We start from the raw sequence: 9,976 nt of genomic DNA, 5'->3' as shown, positions 1-9,976 counted from the left end.
TACAAAATTCTTGTAGTAGTTCGAATTTAAAAGAAAATAACTACAAACTTTGAAAAATACAAAATTCATAAGTTATAGTACATATTAAAATCTTTCATCCATCCACAATAAGTCAATAACCATCAAAATTCATAAGTTCAAACATTCATCCTTTATAAATATCACAATTCAATAATTCATAAGAATCAAGATCTAACAATAATATCATCAAAAAATTCAAAATTATAATATCACAAGTCAATGAAATTAAAATGTAATTAAAAATTAAATTACATATATTGTATGCTAACTATTAAGTATTAATTAAATTACATTTAATTATAAAAAAAATATAATTTATTACTTTTAGAAAATAAATCGGATAATTCGGGTATACCCGATCGGATATTGGGTAACCCGATACCCGATAATCCAAAATTCTCACTACCCGATCCCGATCCGATACCCGAAAAATCGGATTTCGGATATCCAATTATCCGACTTTTTCGGGTTTGGATATCGGGTATCCAATAGCCGATATCCATTTTGACAGACCTGACAAGTGTCAATGAAATATTAAGCCATAACCTTGTAAATTAGAGGGGGGGGGGGAGTTCGCAGTCAATTTTTCTTAAGAAAGTAAGAGTTCATCATGAAAAAATGTAAGCAAATAGAACTTGCTCCTTTCATAATTTAAGGTCTCATTTGGATTTTATATGTGTTTTAAAAAATGTAAACTAAAATGAATGAAAAAGTCAATGAAATAGGAATTTCCTTTTTTGTATTATCAATTTTAGAACGACATAGGAGTGAAATGATTTATGGAATATGAAATTCATTTACAAAAAGTAAAAAATAAAACTTTAAATTGTGAATGTACTATAAAGAAAAATTGAAACATTTTTAATTTTAAATTTAACGCAACTCCATCTTTTATAATTTTATAATTATAACGCAGCTCCATCTTTTATAATTTTAAATTTAATTGGTGCAACATATATACGCATATATTTACATGTTCATAGTAATTTTAATTTCTGTATATAATATTAAATATAATGACTATTTCCAGCAGCAACCATCTATTATATTTTTTATGAAGTTTTGACATGATACATTGAATATGATTTAAAGTAGTAAAATTTAGATCATCTTATTATTATTAACTACTTTTATATTTTAACATAACAAATATTCATTTATATAGTTAATGTGCAAAACTAAAATAAAATAATTATACTATAATTATTTATATAGACGATTTAGTTTTTACCATTCAATGCTAATTAAAATAAATCATTAATTTGTATTTGTGTAGATTTTTGTATATATGTTTAGATACAAACCAAATTTTTTTTTATCAAATGTTAAATGGGGTGCAATATTATTTTAACACTCAATTGACTTTTGACGATTATTCATTTATCTTACTCATATATCTATATATTTTATGAGTATATATATGATTGTCCAAATTGACATAATTTCCATAATTTAGAAATATTAAATATATTTCCATAATTTATGCATCTAGCTGGAATATAGTTGAAAGAGAGATTTTAAATGTTTCCACATGTTAAAATTTTATTAGTAAGATATACCACATCACATTGTCACTTTGGTATTGCATGACTAGGAAATTTTTTCTCAACAACATCAGCTTTTGCAATTCTTGTTAAGTGAATGTGTTAGGGCCAGTAGCCTCGTGAGATTGAACCGGAACAGCCGTTGAATCAAGTGCAGCTCCAGTTCCCAATTGTGGTGGGGTCGGTCACCCACGACTCCACCCAAATTTGTGGGTGCCTTGAACTACAAATTAGGACAAGAGAGTTTTTTTTCATGCCTAAATCTATACATATATAAAAGGAGAGTTTTGGAAATATTTATAAAAATGCCATTTTAATTAAAAAGTTATTTATTGATTAAAATTATTATTATTAATAGAGTTTTTAGATATTGCAGTTATATGAATGTGATTTGACAGGTAAAAAACTGCTACAACGTGGAGTGCTAATTGAATGCATGTAATTGTTGTGATATAAATTCAACCATTGGGACTTTTGGAAGCTTATATTTCTATATTTGTTGCGAACAGAGTAACTTTGAATGATCAAGAACGAGAGGATTGATAGAGAAGAGAAGATTGATAGTCTATTTAGTAGTGGCTCTTAATTAGTCTTGGAACGTGGTTTACAAAGATTTAAAAAAATAGTATGTAAAATTTTTAATATGCAAATCCAATATACTAACAAATGCGTGTATATTATTATAGTGAAATAATTGGCGAGTGATGGAATTGAGAAATGTATAAAAGTGGTGATTTAATTACCTATTTTTATAACTTATGAGATGAACCAAAAATCAATTAAGGAATTATGATTTAATTGACTAATCATAAAATAGTTGTAAATAACTATCATAATGTTAATAATAATAATATGTATGTATATTTTTGCCAAAATAACCAATCAATATATTTGTGTGTTATTTTTTTTCTTTGTTTGATTTTATATTTTTTAATAATTCTATTTTATTTTATATATTTATGATTTCAGATTTTATACAATGATATTTTTATGAATTTATAACATCATTTTACATTATAAAATAAATTTAAATAAAAAAAATGGATCGTGCATCGCACGTGGGTGATACTAGTTTGTAATAAAACTACAAATTTGGGTTAAATCATTCGGGTTGGATAGCTATCGGGTCAATCTGATAACGATTCAACTCAATTAGGTCTCCAAACTTGATAGTTGAAAAATTCTCAATATGAGTAGTTTCACTTTTATATTATTGGTTTCATAGAGTAATAAAATGTACTAACAGTGATGATTTGTGGAGTGTGAGACTCGCTTACTAAAATAGAAAATATTCCTATTAAATACAACTTAAATCGTGAATTTACCTAAGAGAAAAATTGAAACATTATTCGGTGACGAGAATATTACTAATAATAAACAGACTAGAGGTGCCCACGGTTCAGGAACCGCCGGTTCCGGTTTTTGAAATTGTTGAACCAAAATCGAACTGCGAGGGTGTTTCGCAGTTACGGTTTCAGTTCCGAACCGACGGTTTTCCTGCGGTTTTTCACGGTTTCGAACCGCTGGTTTTTTTGCGGTTCCGGCTTGATTTCACAGTTTTCGGGCAGTTTTTAGCGGTTCCGGTTTGGAACTGCCCGGAATCGGCGGTTCCGGCACGGTTTCGGTTCGAAAATCAACGGTTTTGGTTCGGATAAATTCTCACGGTTTCGGTTTTAACTGCCGGTTCGGTAAACCTTGGACAGGTCTAAAACAGGCAATTGAGGCTTGGGATGGGCTTCTAGCCGCCAGTGGATTGAGGCCTCAAATGATGTCGGGCAAGAGTGTCAGGGCCGCCAAGACGATGGAATCGCCTTTTGCTGCAATAAATAGGCAATTAAATACTAATGGGCTATGGGCCAATTTGTTTTGTCATGCAGCCTAATATACAACAACAACAACGCCTTCTTCATCTCCTTGTTAATAGAATGAGCTAGGGTAGTAGTCTCGTAATGTCTATTTAGTTAATGACATGAATTTTGTTTTCAAATCAATTTAGTTCATAACATGGATGTTGTTTTAAATCAATTTAGTTCATAATATCGACGTCGTTTTTAGACCAATTTAGTTCATACGAGACCTTTATATTTTTAATCAGGTCTTCTATTTCTAATAATTGAGATGAGATTTGCTTTCTAATTGTGAATTAAAAATTAATTACTTTTGTTACTACGCCTAATCTATAGAGATATATTCTATAAAAGATTTACTACTAATTATCCCCGGATAAGGATAATCTCATCGAATTCGAGGATATATATCCTCCATTTAGACAAATTAATTCACCTTACGAAAGAAACAAAGCCTTTAAAAAAAACGGCGTTGAAATTTTCGAGACAGAGTCGTAATCAAACCGGCACCATCACGTTCCCATTCCGATGTCAGAATCACAGTTTTCTTGTCATTCATCTACTCGTAACTTCTAGTTCAAGAGACACTGAACCTTGTTAGTTACTCTGCAGATCACGATGGAGCCTCAACCAACTAGGTACTCCTTATTTTCTGTTTCTTGATTTTTACTCTTCTTACTCACAATTTGCTTCTTGATGACCTTTGATTGCTCCTTTTTTTTTCTTGATCTTCTTTCTGTTGTTGTTTCCTGTGATGCAAAATTGCAAATTGCAAATGGTATGTATGTACTCAACATTTGATTACGGAATTCAATTAGGGTTTGTGATAAAAAAAAAAAAACAAATCATGGATTTGATTTTGTTGAATGCAAAACAGAGAGTTTGATTCTGTTTGAGAAGAATCTGATCCATGTGTGGGATCAAAAGATTTGCCCTAATTTGTCGTCATTCAATCAATGTAGCAGGGATCAGAAGACTTGCTCTGATCTGATCACGACTGTTTAGGGGTTATGTTGCTCTTCAATTATTATATACTTATGCAAGAAGAAGTTTTGCAAGACAAATACTTTGGAAATTAAAAAAGCCCCCTTTACAATTGAGAACATAAATCAGGTTAAATATGGTGTCTTTAGGCTTTAGGTGTATATATGCATACATTCTTGATGGGGGCAGCATGTTTCTTGTATGTTGTCAGTGTAAAAGAGCCATCTTTGTGCAACCAATCTTGCTATTGCTTGAATATGGTGTATATCTGCTTATGCTTTATGCGATCTTACTAGCCGGGGGAGCTGTTTTCGTATTCTAGTCCAATGGTTTGGTGTGTTTTGTCGATTCTAAGACTGATTGTTTTCTATACACCAGCATTGCTTCCTTGAAGAAGAAAAGAAAACAGCAAGATTCACAGCCAGAGAAGCATCTAGCAAAGCACGTTTGTCGAGAGAAGGTAGAAGGCGATGAACCTGCTAGAGGTTGCGAATCAGAGCCAGAATCCACAAACAGCAACAGCTTCCACAGCAACTGTGAAGATTCGTTCATGTGCAGCGATGATGAAGACAAAACTGATGGAGGGTTTCAAGAAACGCCCGCTACATCATCTGCTAGCTGGGCTGGTACCTCTTCCGGTGCCAGCCCCTATTCCTCGGAGAATAGGTCATCTGTCAATATAAGCACCCGTGAGCCAGAGTCCTTGTCCATGAACGAGGATCAACATGATCAGCACGATGTGGGATTCGGATGGGAAGGCCACGCTGAGATCGAGCTGTACACAGATAAGGAGCTAGAGGATCTGCTCTACTCGAACGGGGCAGCCCCCGGTGGTGCCTTTATTCTTTCATCCGGAAGGTGGTCTGTTGATCAAGGTCAAAATTTTGATTCATTGATAAAACATAATAAATTTTCTCTTCTTTTATTTAGATTTAGTTGATTCTTCACTTTAGTTTTTTTGATGTTGTTCAGGTGCAAGAGCTATGCAAGAGGAGGGTAAGAAAAAGCTGACAATTGATAAGGAGTTTGAACAATTTTTTTCTATGCTTATGCTTTAGCAAATATTTTAGTCATGAATTAGGAATAGTATTTGAATAATTTCTGTATACATTTGAGATTATCATTGCAACACACATGAATACAGCTTTCAAATAAGTCATACAAATCTTCAACGCAACATGTAAATTAGTACTGCTACAAACTAATTAAGCAGCATTCACATTTCACAACATCATCATCATCAAATCAAACAAGATATGATAAAATTAATAAATTAAATGACATAAAATCTAAACAGAAATTCTGAAACTAACTTTTGCTGTTTACCTAACTTACTAGAAAAAATTGAACTTGGACAAGGAAAATAACAATGCAGTGATACCAAACATGCTAAAAACTAAGAGATGCTAAGTCCGATTTCGTCTGCTTCGATCAGCGCTGACAAAGAAGTTCTCAAGCTCCGGAGACCGGAAAAATGCATCCGACTGAGGCTCCTTGTCATGCAGTGGCGGCTGTTTCTTCTTTGTTGGCGGCGGCGGACAGACCAGCGCCGCCGGTATCCTATGCTCCTTATCCTTAGGCGTTGTACATTCTTTCTCCATTTCCATTTTGTCACACTCAACAATAATGAATACCTATGAATAAATCTTGTAATATGAGATGAAAATTTTTAATGTAGAATGCCAACTGAGATTGTTTACAACTTTATATAGTATAAGGCTACTTCTGTTTAAGAAGTAGTGGGAGAAGTGGGACTTGGCATGGGATCGTTGACGGTTACTTATTGAGAAAATGGGAAAATGCTTTTTTTTTTAATTGAAGTGAATTTTAATTTTGCGGTTCGTGGGTTTTATTTAAGTGGGAGAAGTGGGAATTTTTACTTGAAAATGGGTCACTATTTCATTTATAGTAATATGATTTTCAAAATTCACTTTTTATATTTCATTTTGACGTACTACTATTTCCTGAGCTGGGGATTAGGAGTTGAGATTTTATACCACAAGCTTCATAGATGGGTCGCAAATTGAAGATGCAAAATCTCAATATTTTTTGGTTTATTTATATTTTGTTGGTCAAGATTCAAACCAAGTCAACAATGGCACCTACATCCACTGATCCACTTACAAGTCAAAAATGGCAACTTTATTCTGTTGGGTTTTGAATTTAGTACTGCATTTTCAATAAACAAAGCCCAATTTCAAGCCCAAAACTGAGGAGGTTTATAGTCCAATATTCTAGATTATGTAGTTTATTGAGCCCAAATGTGTGGGTAGTTCACTCATAATTACAATATTCTTTCTCAATAATTTGAGAAAATAATCAATCATCCTGACCACAAAATATTTTGTTTGTCAATGACTATTATGCTAAGTACTGGGACAGTTGGAAATCGTGCTGAGGATGAAGGTTGATGTGCTAGATTCTTCTAGAATGTACAACCATTTAAAAGAAATCAAATTAATTTCAACGTTTTTCTCTAGATACTGGAATCAATCACACAAGAAACGAGTACTCTAAAATAGACTATTAAAAAATTCTATGAAAATGCTCTTACAATGATGGTATATATTGATGAGAAATAACAATCATTTTAGCATTTTAATTTTGTTCTACTGTAAAATGCAGGGCGTAAATGTGTTCGAGCATCATTATTTAGAATCAAAAACTTTATATTTATCAATTTACCACTTGTTTATCGAATTTATGTTTTTTTTTCATTATTCTAATTTTTTACGAGCAAACCAATTCTCATTAGATCGATACGGCACATATCATTTCTAAGCAATTATACCAAACATCCTCGCATGTAATCATACGCAGTAAGTATATTTTATTAATGTTACATTTTTTTTCCCGAATCATCAAATTTACAAATTTTATAAAAATCAAAATCATATTTCAATAAAAAGAAAATTGTTGACTACACACCAGCAATGGAGACAATATAATATGAACACACACACAACGTTAAATTTTGTTGGGTCACCATTCTTTTGTTAGTGCTACTCCATTTATTAAAATTGTAGTATCCTTCAGCCATATCTTCAAATTCTGATTGTGAAAGCTGGCAAAGTTATTTATTGGCTTTGATTCACGCATGGAATTTCAACACGTAGCACTACATATCTATCAATGATCTAATATTGTAATGAATTGATTTTAGATCTCATCTCATAATAAGTAGTAGTATAATTTATTTATTTTCCTATAACAATCGTAATATAAACGGTATAGAGACACCACGCACTACCTAACCGAAAAATGCTAAAAAAATTGAAAATTGTGGCCGAGTTTTAGGGGTTAGTGATGAGTTGTATGATTGTGTCCTATGATTTAGGCCAGTAAATAAAAATAACTGAGTTCAATTGATAAATTTATCATACTATATAAATTAATTTGTGTGTGATAGTAATATTTAGTGTTCATGTTGCTCAAACTTAGCTTAGTTAAAACTCGTTTATACTCGTCGAATAGGTGTTAAATCAGTCAAAACATAATTATCAAAGCTCTATGTTAAGGAATCATTGATATTACTATGATGATGTTGATTGAAATTGTATATTCTACTATATCAATTCATGCCATTTGTAAAACGTGGCTAATTTATTTTGAAGGCCGTGAACTCTTTTACAGATTTTATTTCAGTATTTTTTATTTGATCCCATAACTATTTTAGAAATTAAATGCTCAGAATGTAAGAAAAGAAAGAAAATAGAATAAAAAAGCTAAAATGAAAGGAGATTTTGTACTGTATGAAAACTTATGTGTGGGCGTCCACATATTAGCGTATTATAGATTTAACTAATTACTTTGACTTAGTATTTGAAACTTTCTGTTTCCACCGGGATAAATGGTGGAAAATTTGAAAGACATTAGATAATGACAAGACTCCGAGATCATAAAGGGAAGAATGGGAGTGCATTTGGATCCTCAATCTGTATCAAATTTCCTTACAGAACATTCTTAGATGGGGTCGAGATCAGCGAGCGTGTCCTCACGGGTATGTTCTTCTCTTCATGAGGATGTGCGAGTCTAGGTTGATTTCTTTGTTGTTGACTTTTTGAGCTTTGCTGCCACTTTGTGTTTTGTTTGTGTTCCTCCTCTCCGTTTGTGCTTTTGGTTTGTCGGGGTGCCCCCGGTCTCAGAACATATTGGGTGATTGTGAGGGGTTTTGGATTTGGCTCGTGTGCGTGTGTTTGTTTTGCTGCAGAGCTTGTTTGTTGTTCTGGTGAACTTTTGCTCACTACCCTTGCCAGCTTGATCATTTTACTTCTATATATAAAAAAAAATCTTGACTTAGTATTTTAATTAGTAATTAAATTGATTAAATCACAATTAGTGTTTAATTAACTCCTAATTATCTGGCAGCCATTTGGGCCAGTGGCCACCACAAAACGGATTAAATTAGCGGAAATTAAAAAATGAGGTTGAAAATAGAAAGTGCAGTAAAATTGCGAGCTGAAACAAGAAAAAATAATGAGCCAAAGGGATGTGTAAATTGTAAAATGGTGGGAGCTAATGCTGATAATAATTAATGACACCCTATTAGCACGGATTAAGATTCACTTGCTACAATTACATGATCAATCTAATATCAAATTATCCTCTGAACAAGTCAAATTACATAGCACATCAAACAACTAAGCAATCCTCATATATGTTAAAGAGATAACTGCATTAGTGGCCAAAAATATAGTACTCCAGTATATAAACAACAAGATATTGAAGGTGTCATAAAACATGGATTCAACAGTGTAGAATAACTCAAAAAAAAGGCTAATTTACAACTTGGAGTAACATTTAAAGTTTAGCCAGAAAACAATGCTGCGGAATTTATTTAATTAGGCATTTGAGCTTTTATTATTGGGCCAATGTTAATCATAAACTGCTCTTTACTATTGAAATCAGCATAGTCCATATTGCGTTATCACTCATTGCAGCAGACTCCATAGTTCTTAATTACTCGTTGCGGGTCATTCATAATGTATTAATTACACCCTTTTATTCGAATTTTCTATTCTTTTCTTGAATTTGTTCGCCATAAATTAATAATAGAAAACAATTTGGTTTGAGGGTTCACTTTATTGAGACATATTGGGGTTTAATTTATTGAAACAAAACTTAAATTAGTGTTGTGATTTATTTCTATTATGTATATTCGATTCTATTTTCATAGAAATTAATCATGATTATCTACTTATATTTTTCTTGTATTTATTGAACTATATTTTCATAGTATATTTTCTACTTTTGAAAAGTTCAGGCACAATAAAAAAATAATTATTTAATTTTATTACGCCCAATTCCACAATGTTTAGTTCGTGGATCCATCACTAAATCAATGCCATGCGTGATTTGTATTTTGGTAGAAAATAATTTCGATTAGTCAAAATTCAAAATCTATCATCTGGAAAATAATGGGTACTAAAAATAATGAATGATCGGGTATATAGAGTTGCATTTGGAAAATATTTCGTTTGTAAAATCAATACTTAAATCAAAATATGATAATATCTGTTCGAGGCGTTATATTGCTAACATTTTAAGTTACTAACCTTGTTAACTTATCAATACAGTGTA

The 9,976-nt window shown here is 31.9% G+C and overlaps 1 protein-coding gene across 1 annotated transcript; it reads left to right on the top strand.

Moving 5' to 3' along the window:
• The first annotated feature begins 3,851 nt into the window (after positions 1-3,851).
• Positions 3,852-5,551, top strand: LOC125223387 (protein FAR-RED ELONGATED HYPOCOTYL 1-like). Its single transcript, XM_048126515.1, has 3 exons — positions 3,852-4,050; positions 4,775-5,271; positions 5,369-5,551. The coding sequence occupies exons 1-3, from the start codon at positions 4,031-4,033 to the stop codon at positions 5,452-5,454; spliced, it is 603 nt and encodes a 200-aa protein (XP_047982472.1). The 5' UTR covers positions 3,852-4,030; the 3' UTR covers positions 5,455-5,551.
• The last annotated feature ends 4,425 nt before the right edge of the window (positions 5,552-9,976 follow it).

This window comes from Salvia hispanica, chromosome 4 (assembly GCF_023119035.1).
Source record: "Salvia hispanica cultivar TCC Black 2014 chromosome 4, UniMelb_Shisp_WGS_1.0, whole genome shotgun sequence".
In the NCBI taxonomy this organism is placed as follows: Eukaryota; Viridiplantae; Streptophyta; class Magnoliopsida; order Lamiales; family Lamiaceae; genus Salvia; species Salvia hispanica.
Note: the sequence above shows the minus strand (reverse complement) of the source record. Positions and strands in the feature narration are given on the sequence as shown.